We start from the raw sequence: 26,821 nt of genomic DNA on the forward strand, positions 1-26,821 counted from the left end.
TGGTCGTCCGTTCAACCAATCAAAGTGTAATATGCTAATGATATGCTAAGGCCGCTCAACCGCTCTCTATGATGTGCACTGACCACCAGGGGGCAGATGGTAGGTTAGCTTGCTGATTGGGACTGAGCAAGATGGGCTGGACGTGCCCTGTAGCCCTCCCACAGTCCCTCCCTGGCTGGCCAACCTCCCGCGTCCCTCCCCGGCCCCAGTTGTGCACCAGTGGGGTCCCTCGGCCTGGCCTGCACCCTCTTGCAATCTGGGACCCCTTGGGAATGTCAGAGTGCCTTTTTGGCCCAATCCCGCAGGCCAGGCCAAGGGACTCCACTGGCACACAAATTCGTGCACCAGGCCTCTAGTAGGCCCATAAGATCTAGAATATTCACTATCTAGCCCTTTACAGAAAAAAAAAGCTTGCCTGTCCCTGAATTAGACTACAAAATTCTATCATTAATTGCAGTTTGACATATCTTAACACATATAGCAATTTTTATTTGGGTTATATTTGCTGTATAGTGATTTAACTGTTAGCTGCTAGTTTTTAATTATATAAAATAGGTGGAATGAATTTAAACTTGGATTATGATATTTGAGGGAAGGTTATTTTTAGGATGCAAGTCCTTAAAATTAAAGAAAAATCAAAATGTTACAAATTATGTAATTTGTAGAAATCTTAGAGCTTTAGAAGCTCCCGGAGAGCTTTTCTTGAAAATTACAGGCACCAGGGCCTTCCTCCCAGAGATTTTGTTTCATTTAGTTTGTGGGGACTGAGGTTTTGATATTTTGGAAGCATTGCAGGTCATTCTAAAGTCAGCAAGGTTGGGACCACTGATTTTGTCCCACCACTCATGTTATAAATGAGGCAACTAGGGTTGGGAGTGGTTGTGGTGCATTGAAAGACGTGTAGCCATTCAGTGGGGTTGCTAGATAAGAACCCAGTGCTTGACTTTCCAGTTAATTACTTCCCTATGTCATTCTGCATTCTCAAACCAAGCTAGGGGTTGGCAGACTTTTCTGTCATAAAAGGCCAGATAGTAAATATTTTAGGCTTTGTGGACCATATGATCCCACTATTCATTTGTTCAAAACAGAATTTTCATTTCTTATGATTTCTGGTTTCTTCACCAAAGTTACTCATTTTTTAAGGGAGGGATTGTGGTTTGAGGGAAATTATACATATAATTTGGAAGTATTGCCACATTGTGGTCAAAGACTCTACTAGTTTGCTAATGAAAATGGCATCTTAGGCCCCTAGGGGTCAGTCTCTCTCTTAAGAGATAATTAAGGATCAAGTTGTTTCCAGACTCCTTAGTGAAAAAGCCAGTTTAGATTTTTTTGTTCATTTTTGCCAGGATGAAAAGGCAGGGTTTTTTAAAATTTGTTTGTTTGTTTTAATTTTTTTGTTTTTTTGTTCACGGTCTTAAGTTGAATAGACCTTTTCAGTATAAAAGCTGAGTCCGTCTGTTTTTCCATAATCTTATAGTAAAAAATTTAAGTTAAAATATTTTATGTAGAAGATAGGAGAAACTGTATGACACTCAAAATTTGATCACGAATTGACTTTAGTTCAGTATTTAGAAAATGTAAGTAAAATGCATTAGATATTTGATTTAGTCTTTTAAAATTAAGCTTGCTCTTAATGATTTTAGTCAGGGTCTCCACTCTGAGTAAAATTTAGCTTTTTTGAAATTGTCTTTGTATTTTTGATCCCACTAGTCCTATTAATTTGAATTTGATTGGGAGATATGGGAATAGTCAACTGAATACTCTGCTTGGAGACTAAGTGGTGGTGGTAGCATTGGGCCATTTTTGACACTGTTGGTTTGCCAGTTTCCCTCTGACCTTTTTCCAGTTTTATTCATGGACTATGTCAAAAAGGTTTCTTTCATGAGTAAATTTTGAACCCAGGTTCAAGGTGAGTTCAGAATATACACAAATTCATTCAATCCTTTTTTTCCAAATGTGCGGGGTTGTACATATTTTAATAATTTTCTTATGTATCTGGTATTTAATGCTGACAGGATTCCAGTCAATGGAGAGGTTTCATTGCAAGTAGCTGCAGGTGTGTTTCATGGTAGAGATAAAAGTTTCTAGTGAAGCAGACTTTTTCTTTTAAAAAAAATTATATCCTTAATAAATAATGAATATAGATGTTGCTTTTGTGGGGCAATATGGTATGCTTTTTGTGTGTTATATTATTACTGCTAAATCATAATATTGAGTTGTAAAGGCAAAAAAAATCAGATACCAAATTTAAAAAAAGTGAAAATATTAAGGGTTGTGAAGATGGGTACTTAATGTTTATTCTTAAATGGCTTAGTTTTTATAGAGTGACTAAACCTTTAAAGCATCTCAATAGCACAGTTAGATGTATTTGTAGCACCATTGTTTCATTTTAAAATATTAATTCTCTAATGTGTTTTTATTTGGTACTGTTGTTAAATAGGCCTTCCCTCAAAACCAGACTAAGGACTAGTTTTTGTGTTAATTCTGCCCTTTATCATTTGAGCATCTACTCTATACTAGGAATTATGTTCTCAGGGCTTATATAGTATAGATGCAGTTGGTAGTGAAGAAATATGTGTATACAGGTTTCAATTTAAGATGAGTGGGTTTAAAAAATGTTTAGAAAAATTTTGATGCCATTTAGTCTGGAAATAAGATTACATGGTAGAATTTACTACCTTACTTGTTACATAAATACTTAGGATTAAGTTTGTTAAATTTCTCATCATTTTTGGTCCATAACAGTAAAGGCTATTTCTCTGGAAAATTTTAATCAACAGAAAAAGATAGTATATACATTATTTATTTTGCCTTTTCAGCAGGCTATAGTCAGCAGACTGGACCCCAGCAACCTCAGCAGTTCCAGGGATATGGCCAGCAAGCAACTTCCCAGGCACAAGCTGCTGCCTTTTCTGGTCAGCCTCAACAACTGCCTGCTCAACAGCCACAGCAGTACCAGGCGAGCAGTTACCCTCCACATACTTACGCTACCCAAACTTCTCAGCCTACTAGTTATACTGTGGCCCCTGCCTCACAACCTGGAATGGCTCCAAGCCAAGCTGGGGCCTATCAACCAAGACCAGGTTTTACTCAATCTGCAAGTACCATAACCCCTCCTCCAAGTGGGCCTAACCCGTATGCACGTAACCGTCCTCCCTTTGGCCAGGGCTATACTCAACCTGGACCTGGTTATCGATAAAGAGGCTCAGCTACATTGATGAAATGTAGCTGCTAGCTATTTGCCTCCCAAAAGACTCCAATACTATTATTTTATTTTAATTTGTATTGAAGTTCAGAAATTTAAAAAGCAGAGCATTTTTTATGATATCATTGTTGCTGTTAATTGAGAGTATAACTTGCTAGAACACAAGAGACCAAAATGAAAATTTTTTCCTCCCCTGCTTAAAAGTGTAGCAGCTTCCTAGTAATTTTGGAACACTACTCTTATGTGTGTAAAGTGATTGACTTTCTAGCTTGCCTTGTCCAGAGGTTATTAAAATGCTAGGTTGAAATTTAGCCATCTTATTTGGCTTTGTACTATTAACATGATGTACTAAAAATAGATCTCTTTGAAAAGACAACTAGATATTATGTATAAAATGTAATAACATTGATAGGTTAATAAAGATGATTGAATCAATTAGTGGTCTTGTAGTTTAATTTAATCACTAAAATTATATATTTACTAGTGGCCTGGTTCACAAAATTCATGCACGGGGGGTGGGGTGGGGCTGTCCCTTAGCCCAGCCTACACCCTCTCCAATCTGGGACCCCTCCAAGGATGTCCTACTGCCGGTTTACAGGGATTGGGCCTAAACCGGCAGTCGAATATCCCTCCCACAATCCGGGACTGCTGGCTCCTAACTGTTCACCTGCCTGCCTGCCTGATTGCCCCTAACCACTCTGCCTGTGGGCCTGCTCACTCCCAACTGCCCCCTGCCGCCAGCCTGCTTGCCTCCAAATGCCCCCCATCCCCTGCCAGCCTGATCACCCCCAACTGCCTCCCCTGCTGGCCTGCTCGCCCTAAGCTGCCCCCCTCGCTGTCCTGATCACCCCCAGCTGACCCCCACTGACGGCCTGCTAATCCCCAACTGGACCCCTGCTGTTCTCACTCCCAACTGCCCCCCACTCGCCAGCCTGATCATCCCCAAATCCCCTCCCCCCCACTAGTCTGATTACCCACAACTGCCCTCCCTTCTTGGCCTCTAACCACCTCTACCTAGGCCCCGCCACCATGTCTTTTTCCAGAAGATCTCCCAGTTTAATTAGCATATTACCCTTTTATTAGTATAGAGGCCTGGTGCACGGGAGGGGGCTGGCTGGCTTGCCCTGAAGGGTGTCCCAGATCAGGGTGGGGGTTCCCTTGGGGCATGGGGCAGTCTGGGCGAGGGGCCTGTGGTGATTTGCAGGCCGGCCACACCCCCATGGGGTGAGGGTCCCTGCTGGGGGAGTTGGTCAGCCTGGGTGAGGGGCTGAGGGCTGTTTTCAAGCTGGTCATGAACCCCCGCGTACCCCCCCCCCCTAGTGACCCAGTCCCCTAGCCCCGTCTTGAGCAGAGGCCAGGGCAGCCTGGAAGCTTGGCTTCCGTCGCAGGGGCAACCCAAGCCTCCTGCTTGCTCCAGCTCCATGGCTGCCACCAGCTTTGTTGGGTTAATTTGCATACTCACTCCTGATTGGCTGGTGGGCATAGTGGAGGGACGGTTAATTTGCATGTTTCTCTTTTATTAGTGTAGATGAGAAAAAGGTGAGAAACAAATCCTTACTAATGTTTTGTAAATAAAGTATAGATGGTTTAATTTAGAACAGTTTCTATTCAGAGAAACTGATTTTTGTCCTGATTTGAAAGAAATGCATTTAACAATCATTGGCTTAAAACAGTGAAACTTTAAAATTGATGTCACAGGAAGATAGATTAGCATAATACATAAATATAAAAGGTACAGTATTAAAAGATACAAGGGGGTTTTGGTAAATCGTGAATAATTTTCCTTATAGAGATGAGTCATTTAGAAAGAAAGAACTCAGCCTTAAAAAAACACTAATCTCTTTATTGCAGCTTCTACTTGTTTGAAAAGTACAGAATGTAGCATTGATAAAATTGAAGCATGTTGAAAGGGTCCTCTCAGAATGAGGGCAACAATGCAGCATTCCCACCTCCCTCTCCAAATGAGGAAAATTCCTTTTTAAATAAAAACGAGTCTGAGTCAGTACAGGTTAAGTTGGACTATGAAAACATCTTCTGATACATTCATTCCTACAAGTCTTATGTGTAAAAATGTAGTAAATATCCTGTAAAATGGTAGCATTCTCATCATGTGTTATCTTTTTGTGCTCAGACTTCACATTCAGTTTCTTCATACAGCTTGTTTAGAATTATATTAAAAACAATACAAAGACAGTTGCTTGAAGGGATAGTTTGATAAAGTATATTCAGATATTGTAATATATAATTATGAGTATAGTAAGTCATTCTCAATTCTATTTTTAGCTGAAATGAAATGTGCTTATTGAAACTAAACCTTTTTAATAATTTACAAATATTTGAGGAAATGTATATTCACATGAATGTTTAAACATTCAGAAAAGTTATTCAACTATTGGTAAAAAACTGAAGTTTAAGTAGACATGTGAATTTTATCCCCAGATATATATGCTGAAGTTAATCTGATCTAATAAGTTAAACCAAAGAGAGATTTATGGAATTAACTCACCAGTAGGAAGAATACACATTAATAAAAGTAAACATTTTTTTAAAAGTATATTAGTTTTTGATGTTAATTTTGCTATAAAAGTATCTCAAAACATTACAACATTGTGATAAATAATATACAAAAAATCTCTTAAAATACCATGAACAGGGAGCCAGCTTCCCCAGAAAAATGTTACTCTGTTAATACCTTGCTTTATTAAAATGACTTTTTAAAACCTGATAAATATTCTCAGCAATTTTTCTAATAAACATCTAATATTGCTATCAATTAGATTTTAAACTTTTACACATAGTAAACAGAACAGCTTTAAATGGATGTGACAAATACCATAGTGCTTGCAATTATTTTTTGCCACGATGAAACAAGGCACTTGTGAACACAATTGCAGCATCTACCATTTTCCAGGAATTGTGGTCCCACATTCATACCACTGAACGTAATTGATTTGGGTGTGACCACCAATTTCTCCAAATTGGACAGGTTCCTGGCGAACTGCTCTGAAATATCCTACAAGAGAAAATTAGTTATAATAATTGCAATGTTATATATGTGCCTTCTTTGCTCATAGATTGAATGGCTGAAGGTTACTCTAGGTGAAGTATTTTAGAAATGAGAGCAACAGAGGCCATGGAATCTTTCCTGAGGTAGAAACTGGGACTAAACATCAGAAGCATCTGTAACTCCTTAACAAAGCATGGGACTGCTCGTAGTGTCTAGGAAACAAAGCTGGAAAGGAGCAGGAGTCAGAGGAGTTGTGTGTTTTTGAGTGTCATTGAGCACATCTACACTCCGTCTTATGTGAAAGTGTACTTTCTGCACATTACACACCTATGGTGGTCTGTGAAGAACTGACCTGAGTAATGGTGCTATGTGTATTTACCACTGTGTTAAGAAACAAAAGAAAGGTAGTATCAAACCTGCTAAATTTCTAAGAATTAAACTTAGGTGGAATCTTCAATGACCCTATACTAAATGATTAAAACTTTTGAAATTTCTCTGTGAAAGTAAAATATAGAAATATACAAAATTTATAGTATGTTTCTATCCAATTCCTATGAGATACCAGTTTCAACTTCTGGTTCATGGGTTCACAGATCCTATCAAGGTATCTTTTCATGGTGCCAGTGAACAAAATGTGTTGCTGAAAAGACTAGTCAAATGATTTAAGGTATCTAACGAACTTCTTGGTGATTCCCAAGTAATATGGACATTTAATTTACCCTCTCCTACCTTGCCTGTACAGCAAGTAAATTAATTTTCATCTCCATTAAGCAGCTTAGTGCTAATGTGTCTTCAGCATTACTTGGTTATTCATTTTTTAATATAATTGTTTTATTTTAACTGAACTTATATAATGAAGGCAAATAGTACTGTTTTTTCCATTTGTGGTAGTCGGTCTTAAATTTTTTTTAAGGGAATAAAAAAATGCCTATGTGCTCAGTATTGACAAAAAACATAAAGGTAACATATGAATGATTTAAGTTTAGGAAACATTGCTCTTTTATTCAGGTTTCCTTGAAGTAGAATACATTTGTCTGTGTGTAGCTTTCCTTGGTGGGGCTGGGAGGAAAGTTGAGAAACTTTCATTAAAGTCTTCATACTAAGTAAGGCCTTTTTACAGTTTTTTCTTTCTAGCTAGGTAATTATAACAGTGCTAGCATAGAATTATTGTTAAAGTGATTGCTTTCCTCAGCTTGAATTCTTTTTGGGTCAATTCATAAAACCTTGCTTTTGAGGAGGCTCAGAAAACATACCTTCTTTTGTGGGTAACTGCTCAGAAGTCAGTTGCTGTCCTGTGCGTCCATCTAAAAACGAGTCCACAAATTGGCAATGATCTTCTCCATGGCCTCTCTGATCGCCTATGTTATAAAATTTTCCTGAAGAACCCAAAATTAAAAGGATCATAAAATGTTACTTTCTTTGGTATAAGACTATCTATCTATATATATATATAAGCCTAAGCAACTAGCCGACTGGCCGGTAGCTATGATGTGCACTGACCACCAGGGGGCAGATGCTCAATGCAGTAGCTGCCCCCTGGTGGTTAGTGTGCTCCCACAGTGGGAATGCCAGATGCTGGGCTCATGGCTGGTGAGCGCAGCTGCGGTGGCACAAGTTTGCGCAGTAGGCGCAGAGGGGCCGGGATGAGCGGGAGCCGCGCAGCACCCAGCCCGGGCTCCTCCCTGGCCGCCTGACCTGCAGGGATAGGGCCAAAACCGGCAGTCTGACATCCCCAAAGGGGTCCCGGATTGCAAGCGGGTGCAGGCCAGGCTGAGGGACCCCACCAGTGCATGGATGCACCAGGCCTCTAGTTCTGAAATAATCACATTGTTCCAAATAACCATTCTTTCCTGATCTCGTACTTTCCCCTACTTTTGCCCTAGTTCAAGCCATCAGCGCCCTTTGACTGAACTATGAAATGGTCTCCCAGCTGACATTCCTGTTTTTCCTTTTGCCTCTCTAGTCTTCCTCCCTTCCTCTCATATCCTGCATGTTTTAAAAATGCTACTCAGATGTTACTCCCATAAATCTCTCCAGCAACCTCCTATTGTACTCAGAAGAAAACCCAAGAGTCTCACATGATTTCACACCTGCCTGCCTTGTCTTCCTCTTACTAAGCCTCAGCCACACCAGTGGAACTGGCTATGCGTGTTCTGCCACAGGCCTTTGAGTTTCTCTTCCTCCATCTCTGCTTTCCCCTAGATCTTTGCTTGGTTGGTGCCTTCTCGTAGTTTTCCTCCTAGCACAGTGTTATCTTTTCAGAGAGGCCTTTCCTAACACTTCTAATTAAAGGAGCTTCCATTCAACTGTTTCGTTCCACTCTTCTTTTTTTTTTTTTTTTCAAAGCACAACTAGGTTGGAAGCTACAAGAAGGCTTGCTTGTGTCTTGTTTGCTGTTTTGTCCCTAGCACCTAGAACAATATCTGAATAAAGCAGATACTACTTGTTGAATAATTGAACAAATGTCCATCTCTCTAAGCCTTATTTAAAAGTCTTATTGTGGGAGTATAGAAGAGAAAAGAAGCTGCTGCGTCTGGAGCAAGGGGTCACATAGCCTTTCCAACCAGTTGTTGTAATCTTGATCTTGTCGTTATCAGACTTAAAATTTGATTGTCATATTCCTCCCAGGAGTACTGTTAGATACACCCATTTTGTTATCAGTAAGGTTTTTAATCCTTGGTTGGCTGTAACAAAATTGAGCGTAAATGTGGCTGGTGTCTTTACATTCAAGTTTGCCATTATGGCACTGTTCAAATTGCATTTTCATTGTTTACCTTCTAATAGCATGTCTCAAGTCCTAGTTTTCTAGGCTATTTCAATAACATCTTGCTCAAAAAGAGAACTTGTATTTACATCAGACCTTAGTTTCTGTCCAAAGAAAAGGCCAAGTTTTACAGAATGCTGCAAAGCATTCCCTGAAATACAAAGACTCAAAACAGCAGGTAGTCTTGCTTACCTGCGAGGGAGTCGCTCAGATAAATCTTGTATCTAAGAGAGTTGCATAGCTGCACCCCTACAAACTTTTTATACCAAGTCCTTTTGACATACTGTTTGCCTTTACATTCTGAGTAAGAGTCTGAATCAAAGGGTCTTTCTGTCCAGATGGCATCTCTTCCTCCTGCATCAGGGAAACATAAGACTTGAGTTTAGTATCTGATTTTGGTGCTGAAGAGCTGTCCTGAAGGCTTTAAAAACAAACAAACAAACAAACAAAAAACAAACAAACAAAAACAGTTTGCAAAGTTCACTGTCAAGTTGCTGACAGCTGATTTTCTCCAATGCTAAATATTGGAGCCAAAAATAATATAGGAGTTTAAACACATAAGGCCCCACTTAAGTTCCTGTCAATAGTGATAAAGCTGTAGAGGTGTATTTTTAGGTGTTGAATAGTCTTTGCAGTGCTAGATGTAGACAGCATCCTGAGGGAATTCAGGGTTTGTTTTGTGTTGCAGCATACACAATTTCAACAGCTGCTCTATTGTGACTTGCTATTAAAAGTGGAAATGAGGGTATTATATCTTCACAGTTATTATACAAAAAATTTGGCACATGAATGAAAGCAAGCTTCAAAATACCCAACTTGTTCCTAAAACATCATAGATTCTCGATGAAACTGAGTGTTCTGGATACTCATTCGGAATGTAAGTCATGATTGATACTGATATCATGACTTAACATTCCGCCATGTCTGTGTAGTTGAATCAGTTTAGAAAAGCATGTAGTTATGTTCACATCAAGACAGGTACTTACCAGAAACTGGCTCGCTCACTCTCGGATCCGCTGAGGAGAAATAGCAACAGAGTCAGAAGTTACTAAGTAAGTAGGTCTCAGTGTTCCAGTGATACAGTGAAGAAGGTGGGTGCTCACAGTAAAGAAATTTTACCCACAAAATAGTTTATTCTTTCTAAAATAGAATTGGAAAGTATGCGGGTGTTGTTTTGGAAATTGTTCTCAATTGGAAATCTGCCAGATAGTCAGCTGTATCTTTTATTTGTGATTTGAGTAGACATCTTCATTGCTGTTTTAGCTTTCACTTCCATTTTAAAAGCTTCCTCTTTTAGTTTCAGATAAAAATTACTGATGATAAAAATCACCAACACGCCGTGAACTGCAGTTGGTGTAAAATTATACATATGATGCTGTGAGTATATATGTATCTCATTAGGGAATTGGAGCTTAGAAGGTCACAAAAGAGAAATTTTACAGCTGCTTATCATAAAACAAACGTTATCAAATGAGTTTCCTTTCTAGATGTATGGCTCAGCATGTCTGATATTTTGATTCTAGGCATTGATGCTGGCATACAGAAGACCATTAACTCACTAGATGTTTTAGTATAGATTAAACGTTTTTCTTTCAAACTGATATACCTAACTTTTCTCTTACATCAAAATATATGAGGAAAAACATAAGTGGTCTTTCCTTATGGGCATCTTCCACAACTGGTTTTGTTCCGTAGGTGATTTTTGGAAATTCAAGAAACTATATGGTGTTTGGCTGGGTTTCAGACACGCTCCCTATTGCAAAACATTGTAGCCCTTTACATCGTCGCTGGGAATTGCTGTTGATGTGATTACCTGATTCAGTACTGAATGCCACTGTGTTGCTGGGTGGGCCTTCCCCAAGTGGGTTTTTTGGTTTCACCTGGAATTCATAGCTGTGTAGGGGGGAAATGAAAATAAAATAGTAATATATTCTTCAGGGGGAGACAACATTCCCTTGTTATACTAATATCCTTCCTGAATCTGTTTTGAATGGACTTATGTCACGAGGAAAGGAAAAACAAAACATTGAATCTCACTTTCTAAACAGCTTGTGTAATGCTTTGTATGAGAACAGGGTTAAGTTAATAAAAGAGTTGTCCTTTTAAAGTCCAAATGAGTAGAAAGAATGGGAAAGTTGGTAATGGATGTATAGGAAAGAGGTATGTGGTGGACCCAGGCTAATTCTAGCAACAAGAACACCCAGTTTTCTCTAGATGTTTAAACTACTTCCTGGGGGAAAGAAGTAGGGAGATCCCTTTATATTCCTTTTATCCCAACCCCCAAAGCCGTCGACTTGGGCCGTGTTCCTCTTTGTGGGGCTTGCACTGCCCGTGTCGGTCTCGCGTAGCAGCAGCTGTGGGGAAAGTTAGTTTTAAATGCAGACTTCTTGCTCCATCCCATCTACGGAATCAAATTTTTGAGGAGGTCCAGGTAGGAATTTACATTGGACATTTGAAAACTATTAGACTAAGCTATGGAAACAAATGCACATGGAAGAAGTTCTTTACGAGGACTTCCTGGTTGTGTTTCCTGGAACTCAGGTCTGTGGACCACCGGAAGCCACAGCATCTCCAGAATAGGGACATGGAAGTGTCACGTCTTGAAGAGCATGGGCACAAAGGCAGACTTTTCTCTCCTCTGCAAACCAGATGCATGTGGGCTCGGCTCTTAGCTTTTATGTTAAAAATCAAAACAGGCCTGGCTGGATGGCTCGGTTGGAACATCAGCCCATACACCAAAACAGATTGCAGGTTCAATCTCTGGTCAGGGTGCATACGGGAGGCAACAGAAGGATCTTTCTCTTTCTCTTCCTCTCCTTGCCTCTCTCTAAAATTAATAAATAAATCCTCTCGTGAGGATAAAAAAATACCCAAATAAACCCAGATCTTAAGGAGTTATATGTTTGATTATATCCTTAAGAAGTACGCATTAAATTGCTATGCAATAACTGAGAAATGTAATTCATAGAATACTTAAGCAGAGCACATCCTTTTAAGAAATTCAAATAGTAAAACTAGTTTCCATTTGCCTAAAACTATGAGTTTTGGGTGCCGGAAAGTATTTTGGATGCAAAATCAATTTGAGTCAGCTGATAGTATGGTGAGTCTCAAATTTGTATAGGCTTTTGGTAGATAATTCCCATTTTTTGAAAAGTTTGTAATTCAATAAGAATGCAGAACATACAAAAGGAAGATATTTTATAAATAAGTGAAAAACAGAAGGATGACAGTATTAACACACACTGCTAGAATCCTTAAGACAGACTAGCATTATGACAATGGCAGCCCCTTTAGGGGTGCTTACTATATATCAGACACATTAATCATTCTGTGTATATAAAGTAACACACAAACCCTAAGAGATCAATGTTATGCCATTTTTTCAGTTAAGAATGATGAGGCTCTTAACCATTGTTCTGTCTACTTTTACAAACTTTGTGAAATGAGGATAAAAATTTACAGGGTTGCCCTAGCCGGTTTTGCTCAGTGGATAGAGCATTGGCCTGTGGACTGAAGAGTCCCGGGTTTGATTCCTGTCTGCACATGCCCAGGTTGTGGGTTCGGTCTCCAGTAGAGGGCATGCAGCAGGCAGCCGATCAATGATTCTCTCTCATCATTGATGTTTCTATCTCTCCCTCTCCCTTCCTCTCTGAAATAAAAAAATAATATGTTAAAAAAAATTTACAGGGTTTTTACTGAGAGACTGCACATCAAAACATTTTGTAACCTAATCAACTGATAAAAGATGCCATTATCATTTGCAATAAGAGAATGCCAATATAAAACCACATGTCACTCATTTAAATAAATTGCACATACATAGGGAGTTTTGGCATGGAATATTTTCTAGAGATGAGATTCTTGCTCAGAAGCCTGATGACCTTAAAACAAAAACAAACCAGTATGATGAACTGATAATGGAAAAAAGAAACCACAGGCATTTGGACTTCGATTCAAGTGGGCAATGCATCCCACATTCCAGGCCACTGCCAAAAGCCCTGTGCGTTGGCTAACTCTGATTGCTGGAACCATCTCCTTGTCTTTTTATCTTGCAGTTATTTATACTTCAGCTCTATTTGTAGTGTGGCCACAAATACTCCTAAGAAACTTTGTTTTTTTGCCAACGTTTTGTGATACTTGACAAGTTTTGAAGAAATCATTTTAAACTAAATTTAATTAACAGCATGGGACTAAAAGGTACATATTTTTAGCAGATTAAACCCTATATAAAGAGAAAATATTGAAGTGGCAAAGTTTTTCCCAAGAAGCACATTATATCACAAGATCTATGACCACTGTAGGTCAGTATTGATTATATATAGGAAATAAGTATGGGATGCTATATTAAAAAGTTATAAAGCACAATAAAGTTATTTAAATAATGCTTTGAAGAAGATTTAGATCAAGTTAAAGGAAGTTTTACAAATACATGAACAAAAAGTCAGAAATGAAAAGTGAGAGAAAATAAGAAAATAGGATTATTTCAGGGGATACAATACCTAAGTATTGGGTTCTAGAAGAGATAGGGAAAAAGGAGGGTAGAAAATTATCCTGGAAATTATGTAATTTTTCAGAACTGAAAGACATGGGTTTGCAGATTACAAAGGCCCAATGTACACCCAGAAAAAAGAAAAAAGAAAAAAAAAAACTATCCAAAGCACAAACGATGCAAAATTTCAGAGTATTGGGGTAAAGACACAATTTTAAGTTTCTGAGAAGAAAATAGGTCCCATTCAAAGAACCCGGAATCAGAAAAACATTTGACTTCCTAACAGCACTGGAAGTTAGAAAATAATGGAACAATGTCTTCAAAAATCTTCATTGTACCCTAAACTCCATGTCTAGTTAAGTGATAGTATTAGAGTAAAACAAGGATATTTTCAGATATGCGAAGACTCAAAAGTATTATCTTCCTTAAGCTTTTCCCAAGATGTATTTCTCAAGAAGTGCCACAATGCCAAGGAGTAAACCACGAAGGGAGGTAGGAGATGTACGAGTTAGGTTATCCAACATAGAAGAGAGCCAAAAGATGATGATGTTGAGGAATTCCAGGAGATGTTGCCATAAAAAAAGTACATGGAACATATACACTGAGTGGCCAGATTATTATGATCTCTGAACACATAAAAATCTGGCCACTCGGGGTGTGTGTGTGTGTGTGTGTGTGTGTGTGTGTGTGTGTGTGTGTATTAGAGGCCCGGTGCATGAATTTGCGCATGGGTGGGGTCCAGCCAGCCTGGCCGGGGGAGGGGACATGGGCGGTTGGCCAGCCTGCCTGCTGGTCGAATTCCTGGTCGAGGGGATAATTTGCATATTAGCCTTTTATTATATAGGATATACACTGAGTGGCCAGATTATTATGCGTTCAGAGATCATAATAATCTGGCCACTCAGTGTAGATGACTTGAGCATTTGATCATTCTGAGAAATGGTCAGTCTAGAAATATGGATTTAATTGACAAAAGAAATAGCTAAAATAATTGAAAATTGCAGAGGTGACTAAGGTGGTGACATATGAGGCTTCTGAGCTCCCCTCCTCCTACAGACATTGAATGTATAGCTCCACACAGAGCAATTCCTAATGAAAGTGATCCAGGAACTAGCTGAACAGCTCCTACACATTGGGCAAATGACAGAACACCCACCCACATCAAAATGCCTAGGAAAGGCTGAGACACTTGACAGAACCCCCTGACACAGGGCCATACAATCAGGAGCAGACCCACAACTACCAGCTTTTCCCTGAGGAGCAAAGGGTTTGGACCCCAAAACTAGCATCTGGATTTTGCCAACATTTGTGATACTTTTCCCAACTTCTAAGACTCTCTAAATACCCATCTCTGAAAGCCAATGGGGATTGTGTCTATGAGACCTTTAAGAATATAGCAAAACAAAACCCAGTTACTCACAAATGCATTGAGCACTTCCCTCCCACCCCCCTCCAGGGATCAGAGCAAAGGAAGCAGGCAAAAACTCCCACATACTTTAAAGGCCACCTGAGGATGAGGTTTCTAACTTCAGGACACATCTAGTGACTGGCTGCAATCCTCTCCAGAGACAGAAACGGCAAACACCTTTCCTGCCCTCTCTCTTCAGCCCACTCCAACAACAAAACCAAGTTACTAGTGTCTCCCTGGAAGGAATTTTTACAAATGGGTGGCACTCCAGCTTTTGTGGCTGCCGCCCAAGGGATGGGCCCCCAGATTACCTGGCTCTGAGAGCCAATGGGGCTTGTATTCCTCAGCCCCACAATACGGTATCAAATGAAGTAGTTCTTAACAGGTGCAGGAGTATCCCCTCCTCCCCACAGCTGTATCTGGGCCCAGCAGAGAGGAAGCAGGCAAAAACACCCATCTCCCCGTGTTCCCCTAGAAGGGGCTTAACTACATAATTGCCCAGCTGCTACCTGAGGCTCCAGTTTCTAATCAGCCTGCATCTAAGTGCTGACTGCCATTCTCACTTTTGGGACACTGACAGGTTTTGGCACACCCTCAACTCCTGAAGCCACTAAGAACAAGGATGGTGGCTTGGACACTCTCAGAGGCTTGAGAGACAACTAGAAGCTTGGCTGGACTGATCAGAGTGGTTCACTTTTATAACAGGAATAGTCTATCATGACTGGAGAGGTGGCTGTTTCATCTCATGTTTAGAGATCACCAAAGAGAATCAAAGAAAATGAAGAAACAGGAATATGGTGCAAACAACAACAACAACAACAACCAACAACAACAAAACCAAGAAAAATCTCCAGAAACAGATCTTAATGAAATGAACATAAGTTATTTACCTGATAGAATGTTCAAAATAACAATTGTAAATATGTTCACCAAGGCCAGGAGAACAATGCATGAACAAAGTGAGAATGTCAACAAAGAAAACAGTAAAAAGTACAAAACAGAAAACATATAGCTGAAGAATACAATAACTGAACTGAAAAAAAAATCATTAGAGTTTAACAGCAGACTAAATGAAGTAGAAGAAAAGATCAGCAAACCTCACAGGGCACTGGAATTTATCCAATCAAAGGAGTAAAAAGGAAAGAAAGAGAAGATAGCTTAAGGGACATATGAGACATAAGCAGATCATGATATGCATTATAGGGGTTCCAGTAGGAGATGAGAGAAAGGGGCAAAAAGCGTATTTAAAGAAATAATAGCTGAAAACGTCCCTAACTTGGGGTAAGAAAGAGACATCCAGATCCAGGAAGTCCAGATCTCCAAATATAGGTAATCCAAACAGATCCATACCAAGACATTATTATTAAATTAGAGGCCTGGAGCATGAAATTCATGTGCGGGTACGGTCCCTAGGCCTGTCCTGTGATCAGGGCCATCTTCCCCAGCTGCCCGCAGCCAACCCCCTGCCCCCCACCGCCACCCCCCCCCCTGTTCCCTGTTCATCATCAGGTGATTGGAGCCTGCCGGCCAGGGGGAGGATTCGAGAGGTTGGCTGTTCTGCCTGCTCGCTGGCCCCGCCCATGCCACAGGTTGCCCTCTGTGTGTGGGGCAACTGGTGGTGCAGGGGCCTTGGCCTGGTGCCACTCGCCTCCCCCACCACCCACCCCCAGTTCCCCGTTTGCCATTGGGCGATCGGAGCCTGCTGGCTGGGGAAAGGGACCAAGAAGTGGTCAGTGCACCTCATAGTGACTGGTCAAGTGGTCGATCTGGTCGTTCTGCCATTAGGGTCAATTTGCATATTACCCTTTCATTATATGGGATAGAGCCCCAGTGCACGGGTGGGGGCCGGCCCACCTGCCCTGATTCGGGCCCCGGATTGGGGTGGGGGTTCCAGCTGGGGGGTGGGGCCGGCTGGGGTGAGGGGCTGTAGGGGATTTGCAGGCCAGCCATGGCCCGATTGGGGTGGGGGTCCCCACTGGGGGGTGGAGTCAGCTGGAGCTAGGGGGTGTGTCATTTTGTAGGCCAGCCACGCCCCTGATCAGGGTGGGGGTCCCTGCTGGGGGGTGGGGCCGGCCAGGGTAAGGGGCGGCAGTTGTTCTGGTCTCTGGTCGTTTCGCTGTTTTGGTCGCTGGGCTTTTATTATATAGGATTGCCAAATGCTATAGACAAGGAGGGAATCTTAAAAGCAGCAAGAGAAAACAACTTGTTATATACAAGGGAACTCTCATAAGACTATGAGATTTTTCAGCAGAAGCTTTCAGGTCAGAAGGGAATGGCATGATATATTCAAAGTGCTGAAATAAAAAACTACATGGCAAAGTTGTCTTTCAGAATTGAAGGAAAGAGAAAGAATTTCCCAAGCAAAAGCTACACCAACCTTACAAGAAGAGATAAAGAGTTTTTGAAGCTGAAACTAAACAATGCTAAATTAATGAGAGGAAAACATGAAAATATATAACTCATTGGTTTAAAGTAAATATATAGTAAAATTCAGAATATCCTAGTGCTGTAATTTGGTTGGTAAATTACATAACTAATACAAAGATGAAAAAAGTATCAAAGGTAACTATACCACAATAACTTAATAATGGATGTACAATGTAAAAAGATTTAAATTTTGTCATCAAAAGCAAAATGTGAAGAGGAGAATGCAAAAATATAGAGCTTTTGTATGCATTTGAAGTTATTATCTGTGGAGAGTGGCTACAGCGTTTGGACAGGTTCAAGCCTCGGACTAATGAGAGGCTTGAATCTGTCCAAACGCTGGGCGCTCTCCACAATTATCAGCTTTAAACAGACTGTTATAAATAGAAGATGTTTTATGTAAGCCTTGTGATAACACAAAGTTATAACCTACAGTAGATACATAAAAGATAAAGAGAAAGGAATAAATGCAGAAGACTACAGAAAATCACCAAGTCACAAAGGAAGAGAGCAAGAGAGAAAAATAGGAACAAAAGAATTACAAAACAGCCAGAAACAGTGAACAAAATAGCAATAGTACATACCTATTAACAATTACTTTAAATGTATATGGATTAATTAAACATAGAGTAGTTTAGTGGACAAAAAAACCAAGACCCTAGTATATGCTGCCTATAACAGACTCATTTCAGCTTTAAGGACACAGACTAAAAATGAAGGGATGAAAAAAGATATGTCATGAAAATGGAGCCCAAACAAAGCAGGGGCACCTAAAATTATATCAGACAAAATAGATTTTAAGCCAAAGACTGTAACAAGAGACAAAGGAGATGATTGTATAATGACAAATGTGTCACTTCATCAAGAAGATATAACACTTGTAAATATTTATGCACCCAACATAGGAGCACTTTAATATATAAAGCAAATGTTAACAGATCTGAAGGGAAAAACAGATAGTAATTGGGGGTGGGGTGCAGAGGATTTCAATACCTCACTTATAACAATGGATATACCATACAGACAGAAAATTAATAAGGAAATATTAAACATAAACTGTATGTTATATCAAGTGGGCCTAACAAATAGGTACAGAACATTGCATCTGAGTAGAACAGAATATACGTTGTTCTCAGGCACACATGGAACATTCTTCAGGACAGATCATATGTTAGGCCACAAAACAAAATAGTCTTAATAAGTTTAAAAAAACTGAAATCAAATCAAGCATACTTTCTGACTACAATGGTAGGAAACTAGAAATCAATTACAAGAAAAAAAACCTGGAAAATTCACAAATATGTGGAGATTAAACAACATGCTACTACTGCCAATGGGGCAAAGAAGAAATCAAGAATAATAAAAAATATTCAGAGAAATAAAAATGGAAATACAACATACCAAAATTTATGGGATTCAGAAAAAAGCAATTTGAAGAGGAAAGTTTATAGAGATACATGCCTATGTTAAGGAAAAAGATGTCAACTATCCTAACTTGACAGCTCAAGGAACTAGAAAAAAGAACAAATTAAGCCCAAAGTTAGTAGGAGAAAGGAAATAAAAAAGTTCAGAGCAGAAATAAATGAAATAGAGACCAGGAAAAAAAAATCAATGAAACTAAGAACTGTTTTTTAGAAAAGATAAAATGGACAAACTTTTAGCTAGAATAAGAGAAAAGACTCAAAGTCAGAAATGAAACAAGAGACATTACAACTGATGCCACAGACATATAAAGAATCATAAGTGACTACTATAACAATTATACTCCAACAAATTGAATAAGGTATACATATAAAAAAAGAGAGAAATATCTAGAAACATACAACCTACCAAGCCTGACTCATAGATAATCTGAATAGACCAGTTACTACCAAAGGAATTGAAATAGTAATAAAAAACCTTCCAACAAAGAAAAGTCCAGGACCAGATGGTCTTCCTGGTGAATTCTAACATTAAGGGAGAATTAATGTTAATCCTTCTCAAACTCTTCCAATAAGCTGAAGAGGAGGGGACACTCTCAAACTCATTTTACAAGGCCAGCATTATCCTGACACTAAAGCCAGAGAAGGACACGCAAGAAAAGAAAATTATAGGCCAATATCCTTGATGAACATAGATGCAAAAATCCTCAACAAAATATTGGCAAACCAGGTTCAACAATACATTAAAAGGATCAAACAACATGATCAAGTGGGATTCATTCCAGAGATGCAAAGATGGTTCAACATTCACAAATTAATAAATGTGATACACCAACTTAACACAATGACAGATAAAAATTATATGATTACATAATCTCAATAGATGCAGAAAACATTTGACAAAATTCAAGATCCTTTCATGACAAAAACTCTAAACAAAGTTGGTATAGAGGGAACATACCTGAACATAATAAAGGTCATATATGATACACTACAGCTAATATCATACTCAACAATGAAATGCTGAAAGCTTTTCCTCTAGATCAGGAACAAGATAAGGATGCCCACTCTCACCACTTTACTCAACACAATACTGAAAGTCTTAGCCACAGCAATCAGACAAGATAAAAGGCATCTAAATCTGAAAAAAAAAAGTAAAATTGTCTCTATTTGCAGATGACAGGATGCCATATATAGGAAACCCTAAAGATATCACCAAAAAAACTTAGAACTAATAAATTCACTAATGTTGCAGAACATTAATATTTTTATACTAACAATGAACTATAAGAAGGAGAAATGAAGAAAACAATCCCATTTACAACAGCATAAAAAAATAAAATATTTAGGAATAGTCCTGGCCGGTGTGGCTTAGTAGTTGAGCATCAACCCATAAATCAGGAGGTCACGGTTTGATTCCCGTCAGGGCAGATGCTTGAGTTGTGGGCTTGACATTGATAGGGGCCATGCAGGAGGCAGCTAACTGATGTTTCACTCATATTGATGTTTCTCGCTCCCTATTCCTTCTTCTCTCTAAAAATCAGTAAAAAATCTTTTAAAAAAATATATTTTATTGATTTTTTACAGAGAGGAAGTGAGAGGGATAGAGAGCTAGAAACATCGATGAGAGAGAAACATCCATCAGCTGCCTCCTGCACACCCCCTAGTGGGGATGTGCCTGCAACCAAGGTACATGCCCTTGACCAGAATTGAACCTGGGACCCTTCAGTCTGCAGGCCGATGCTCTATCCACTGAGCCAAACCTGTTAGGGCAATAAAGAAATATTTTAAAAATATTTAGGAATAAATTTATCCAAGGAGGTGAAAGATCTGTACAGAGAAAATTATAAGACATTGATTAAATAAACTGAAGACACAAATAAATGGAAATATATTCCATGTTCATGGATTAGAATAATTAATATTGTCAAAATATTCCTACTACCTAAAGCAATCCATAGATTCAATGCAATTCCTATCAAATTTGGAATGGCATTTTTGAAAAATATAGAACATACAATTCTGAAATTTGTATGGAAGCACAAAAGACCCTAAATAAGCAAAGCAATCTTGAGAAAGAAGAACAAAGCTGGAGACAATCACACTTTCTGATTTCAAACTATATTATAAAACTATAGTAACAAAACAGTATGGTATTGGCATAAAAAGAGATACATAAATCAATGGAACAGAACAGAAACCTCAGAAATAAACGTACATGTATATAGCCAATTAATTTATGACAAAGAAATCAAGAATATAAAAAAGGAGAAAGGATAGTCTCTTCAAAAAATGGTGTTGGGAAAATTGGACAGATACATGCAAAAGAATGAAACTGGACCACTACCTTACATTACAATAAATAACTAACTCAAAATGGATTAAAAACGTTAGACCATAAGACCTGAAAACATAAAACTCCTAGAAGGAAACATAGGCTCCTTAATATTGGTCTTGATCATGATTTTTGGATTTAATGCCAAAAGCAAAGACATCAAATAAAAAGTGGGACTACATCAAACAAAAATCTCTGCACAGCAAGGAAATCATCAACAAAATGAAAAGGCATCCTACAGAATGGGAGAAAATATTTGCAAACCATGTACCCAATAATGGATTATCTACCCAATAATGGATTATCCAAAATATATAAGAAACTCATACAACTCAGTAACAAAAAAGCAAATAAACAAATTAAAAAATGGGCAAATCACCTGAATAGACATTTTTTTCTAAAGAAGACATACAGATGGCCAACAGGTACATACAAAGGTGCTCAGCATCAGTAATCACCAGAGAAATGCAAATAAAAGTCACAAGGAGATATCATCTCACACCTGTTAGGTTGTCTATTAACAAAAAGAGATGACAAATGCTGGTGAGGATGTGGAGTAAAGTGAACCCTTGTATATTGCTTATGGGATGAAATTGGTACAGCCACCCTGGAAAACAGTATGGATCTAGAAATCCCACCTCTGGATATATATCTAAAGGAAATGAAATCATTACCTCAAAGAAATATTTGTACTATAGTGTTCATAGCAGCATTATTCAGTGGCCACAATATGGAAACAACTTAAGTGTCTGTTGCTGGATGAATGGATAAAGAAAATGTGTTGTATGTATATAATGGAATATTATTCAGCCTTAAACATGAAGGAAATCGCCCTGGCTGGTGTTGCTAAGTGGTTAGAGCATAGGCCCGTGCACTGAAGGGTCTTGGGTTTGATTCCTGGTCAAGGGCATGTACCAGAGTTGCAGGTTTGATCCCAGACCCATTCAGGGCACATGTGGGAGGTAGCCAATTGATGTGTCTCTCTCACATTGATGTTTCTCTCTCTCTCTCTCTCTCTCTCTCTCTCTCTCTCTCCCCCCCTTCCTCCCTCTCTCCCTACAACCCTCTCCCTCCCTCCCTCCCACTCGGTGATGGTGATGATTAACAAAAATAACAACAAAACCCCCACACATAAAAGAAGGAAATACTACATTTGCAATAATGGGTTGGACCTGGAGGGCATTAAGCTAAGTGAAATAAGGCCAACAGAGAAAGACAAATACTGCATAGTATCACTTATATGTGGAATCTTAAAAAAAAAAAAAAAAAAAAGTCAAACTCACAGAAACAGAGTAGAAAAGTGGTTGCCAGGGGCTGGGGGTAGGGGAAATAGAGCTTGTAAAAGGTTATAAACTTTCAGTTATGCAATGAATAAGGCCTAAGGATGTACTATATAATTTGGTGACTATAGTTGTAAACATTTTATTGTATAATTGAAATATGCTAAGAGAGCAAAATTTAAATGTAACCACCCTCCCCCCTGCCCAGTTACATATACTTGGTGCTGGATGTGTTAATTAACTTGATGTGTGTGTGTGTGTGTGTGTGTGGGGGATCCTTTCACTATATATATAAAATCATCACATTGAATACTTTATCTTTACAAATGTATTTGTCAATTATACCTCAATAAAGCTGAAAAAAATAATTGAAAAGATTTGCTTCTGGGAAACAATTTAAGACTAGAAATGAGCTGCTTTGTAACATTTGAGTTTTAAAACCATGTACATGGATTTCTGATAAAAATGAAAATTAATTTTAAAAAGCCATTGATGAGGCCTGTTTAATCAAAACGAATATCTGAACGGGGTGCAGATGACAACTGTAGTCAAACCTTTGGGCCCCTTAGAGGGCAAGCCCAGCAAGTGCCCCCCTGGCAGAGGCCCTGCAGGTCCCCTGGGTAGGTGTGGATCCAAACAAAAACACTCTTCCCAAGTCTGCCTGTGGGGGCAGCGTGGCGCTACGGTGAAGGTCAGGGCGGGGAGACTATGCTCACGGCTGCACTGCTGTGGGACCTCCAGGTAAGTTACTTAACCTCTACGAGCCTCAATTTCCTCCTGCAGAAAAACGAGGGTAATCATGTCACTGTGACCAACTATTATAGCCTCTAAAGGGTAGAAAAGTGAGAGGTGTTTTTGTGAGGATTCAATGAGATAATAGATTCCAACGGGTCTGGTACGTAGTGAGTCTACATATTCTCTGGTATTAAGCTCCAATTTTTATCCCAGAGGAGCGGGATAATAAAGAAGAGGGGAGAGTTTGAGAATAACTGAAAATCAGCATAAGCATTAGATATTAATTTTTAGAAAAGTAAAAAACTAGGGTTTCAAATAGTGGGAAAACTGTCAGAGACAGGGACGCTCCAGCCCAGAGGATCCAGCCTGAGAATCCTCTTCAGGTCTGGCTGCGGCAGACACTCGTGCCCTCTCCTGCCTCCCTTCTTTATTCCTCTCTATAACCATTTCCCTTAATATAGAGCTGAGCTATACTTTTCATTAGTGGACGAACTTCCTGTAGACTTCCATTGATTTAAAAAGCTCATTTTCACTCTAACAAAAGCCTCATGAAACCTCAAGCAACCTGCTTTTTATATAGAAAGGCTACTCCTAGTGGTTTGTTTGAATTGCTTGGTTAGCTAACTTTATCCTTAGTGTAGTCTTGAGGTATCTGAGCCTCATTCAGGTGAGGCATCCGTCAGGGAGAGAGAAAAAAGTGGAATAAGAGGAAAAAGAGTAAGGGGCGCTCAAACAGGGAAAGAGAGACCCAGCCAATCAGTTCTCCAAGGACACTGCAGGCTTACCGTAAGCATTTCTGGATTCCTACCGCATGCAGGTATGCAGACCCGGGAACACAGATGAGGAGCAAAAGGACAGAGCTGTGGGGACTTAGAGGGCAAAGTAGGTCCCGATCAGGGACAGAGTGGAGAGGAGCTGGGCACCAGAGGGCATCAGGTACCAACTAGCTGCCTGGTGTGCCCTCGGGGGCGTTTCTCGTGTCTCCCGTTTCTGTGGGGGACATACATGTAAGCCCTGGGCTGCACGCTAATTACAGTGTTGCTGTGAGTTTCTGACACCCCTCTGCTAACTACTAAAAAATTGTAAGTGAAAACTAATGAGAATACGGTGATGTGAAAAGAAGGATTGGTTAGTCTCTTTATAGACTAGTGGAGTTCTATGCGTTTAGCTGTCCTTTTGCTCGAAGAAAAGTTGCAAAAGTGACCAGTCCCCTATATTTCTCCCTTCTCTAATGAAGAAGCAGTGTTTTGCTGCCCATACCTACAACGAAACTAAACAAAATGGCTAAGGCTCTGGCAGCTTATTTCACTCCTCTCTACCCAGCCCAGGAGAAGAGATGCCCAAAGTTCAGCACAGGGTCTGCAGAGACCCGAATTTCACAAAAACACCACAAAGGACATAATGGCTCTTCCATATGCCGGGTTCATTCAGCCAGATTTACAGTTTATAAGTTGCTGCCTCTGTTCCCGTTTACTTTTAGTGCCAACATTTTATTAAATCAAACAACATAAACAATAGTCCCAAACCATCTTTGCTGTCAGCTACAGGAAACTTTGGTAGGTTTCAGCCTGAGAGAAGAACTGTTCTCCAACGACCCCCTCCCCGCCGAAGGCACAGAGGACAGTAGAAGTACTTGAGCAGGTTAGTGAACTTGATTTATTTAATTACCAGACAGGGTGCATTTTCCATAGGAAATTGCTGGGCCACATGTGAGTCTGGCACACACAGTGGATTCTTCAGTCTTTCAGTCAGTGAGGAGAGCCAGGGGCTCAGTTGAAGAGAAGGGTGAGGTTGGAGGGCTTTTTTGTTAGCACAGCAATTGCGTGTGCCCATCTAATGTTGCCCAACCAGTTCATCAGGAAGAACCTGGCCCATCAATGGATTATCAAAATGAGTATTAAAAACAATTTCTCTGAAAACAAATTGCATATCACAGACACAGATTCAAAGAAAAAGGGATTATCGGGACAATTCTACTTGATGTCAAACTGACCTCGGTTTTGGTTTTATTTTCAGTTCCAGTTTTCCCACTGATTCTGTGCCTGGCTTCAGAAATTATAAGATTATATCATTGGGAGAGACTGGAGATCGATTAGTCCACACTTCCTAATCCTTTAAGCAGTGGTGCAATTGTTTAAGTCATATACTTTATCAGTTCTGTTCACAGAACTAAAAATAATCATAGTGGTCTTTGTAAACAAAGTGGTTGGCTCCAGAAAGGAGAGGTTCTTCTTAATATTTTCCTGTTTGTTCAATACGAGTCACACATTGAGGTTCAATAAGAGGCACACAGTGAGGTTTCATGGGGAAAAAGAAGGGGGAAATAAATCTTAAGTGTATGGACTAGCTAGGTCATTGACAAGGCTGGGGCTGCCTCCACGTGCCCCAGAATAGCTGCGCGGCTCCACTTTCTATAAACAGAAACACCTCCTGCAGGTATGGAGCTGAACCCTCCCAGCAGCAAGGAATTGCCGGATGGTCCCACACTGTGGGCTATTTTTCAGGCTCTGCAGATCTATTTTCTCTGCTTTGTTCTAAGTGTATTAAATGTTCTAACACTTAGCTCTCTACTCCACCCTCCTCTGTGCATAAAGATTAGCCAGTAATTATCACCTATTTTAGAGCTCAGGTTTTTTGTTTTTGTTTGTTTTGTTTTAGACAGGACAAATGATGGAAAATGCTATTAAAATAAATTATTTACACATGCCTCCCAGGATTGGAATTCTTTTAGAAGTTATCTTCTTCAGCTTTTCAAATAGGGAATTTCGGAACAGCTATACTTCAAAGTTTGCCTATTTTGGGAATTCAATTTGACCATATATTTTGATTATAAAATTTTCCCAAGCATTGAAATGTGACCAAAGTCATTCTTTATAAGCTAATAAAAACCACCTGCTGGCTGCATCCTGTACATACTCCCTCTTTATTTTACGTATCTTTTATTAGCATTAATCTTGGGCCATGGTTGGGCAGTAGATACAATGGAATGAAACTACAATGTGATACAGTCTGAAAAAAGCTTGCATCAAAAAGCCAATGAACCTAAATTTGGGAACTCATAATCTTATTATTCTGGCTCCAGCCTTGCTGTCGGTAGTAACTTTGAGGACTACTTGTACTTCACCTAAGTGATGCATATGGATTTGACTTGAATGCTATTGTTGCTCTCTCTTTTCTTGCCAGCCTGTCCCATTCCTTCCTATCCGCTACTGCCAAGTTATAGTCTCAAGTGCTCTATGAGGCTTTTTCTCCTGATAAATTGCAGAATTGGGTGTAAGTCTTACACTGGCATGTCCTTTTATGCTGTTTTATGATGCCTGCTTCATGGGTGTTAGTTTTGTTTCTCTAGGTATTTTTAGGCTTCTGAAACCTTAAATTCAATGAAATAATTTGACTTCAGCTTATTCTTCCTTAACTCATTAAGTTACTTCGACTAATAGGGATTTCAACAAATAGCTTTTAATATTTCAGCTCAAAACCTTTGCTCATTAAATTAGACTAACCTCTTGCATGCCTCTGTTAAGAGAGCCTGGGATGCATTCCCAGGCTCTCTGGGTACTGGGGTCTATTGAACACCACATAGTTTCATGTATTGTAGGCAAGACATTTTTCCTTAGAGCACCTCTACACCCACAGGCATTATATTTGCCACCAATGGGAAAATGTTCTTTACTTCAAATTACTCATATACCGCTTTTAAATCCTGACCCATTAGGGACTATCAACACAATCCTGGTGAAATCATATATA

General features: G+C 39.5%; 2 protein-coding genes across 7 annotated transcripts in view; one reads left to right on the forward strand and one right to left on the reverse strand.

Moving 5' to 3' along the window:
- Positions 1–3,643, forward strand: part of TFG (trafficking from ER to golgi regulator) — a 34,910-nt gene extending 31,267 nt beyond the window's left edge. For 4 of the 5 annotated variants that reach the window (XM_008159643.3, XM_008159645.3, XM_054714047.1 and 1 more), the window contains one exon: positions 2,823–3,643. In XM_008159643.3, coding sequence (XP_008157865.1) covers positions 2,823–3,202 — 380 coding nt within the window. In that variant the 3' untranslated portion in view covers positions 3,203–3,643. The remainder of the gene's footprint in view (positions 1–2,822) is intronic. The other variant, XM_054714045.1, reaches the window with a different exon arrangement.
- Positions 3,644–4,867: 1,224 nt separating this feature from the next.
- The window catches only part of ABI3BP (ABI family member 3 binding protein), a 256,673-nt gene continuing 234,719 nt past the window's right edge, over positions 4,868–26,821 (reverse strand). For both annotated transcript variants that reach the window (XM_054714049.1, XM_054714048.1), the window contains 5 exons: positions 10,793–10,872; positions 9,966–9,995; positions 9,172–9,333; positions 7,469–7,591; positions 4,868–6,221 (listed from right to left, as the gene is read on the reverse strand). In XM_054714049.1, coding sequence (XP_054570024.1) covers positions 6,106–6,221; positions 7,469–7,591; positions 9,172–9,333; positions 9,966–9,995; positions 10,793–10,872 — 511 coding nt within the window. In that variant the 3' untranslated portion in view covers positions 4,868–6,105. The remainder of the gene's footprint in view (positions 6,222–7,468; positions 7,592–9,171; positions 9,334–9,965; positions 9,996–10,792; positions 10,873–26,821) is intronic.

This window comes from Eptesicus fuscus, chromosome 3 (genome assembly GCF_027574615.1).
Source record: "Eptesicus fuscus isolate TK198812 chromosome 3, DD_ASM_mEF_20220401, whole genome shotgun sequence".
NCBI lineage: Eukaryota > Metazoa > Chordata > Mammalia > Chiroptera > Vespertilionidae > Eptesicus > Eptesicus fuscus.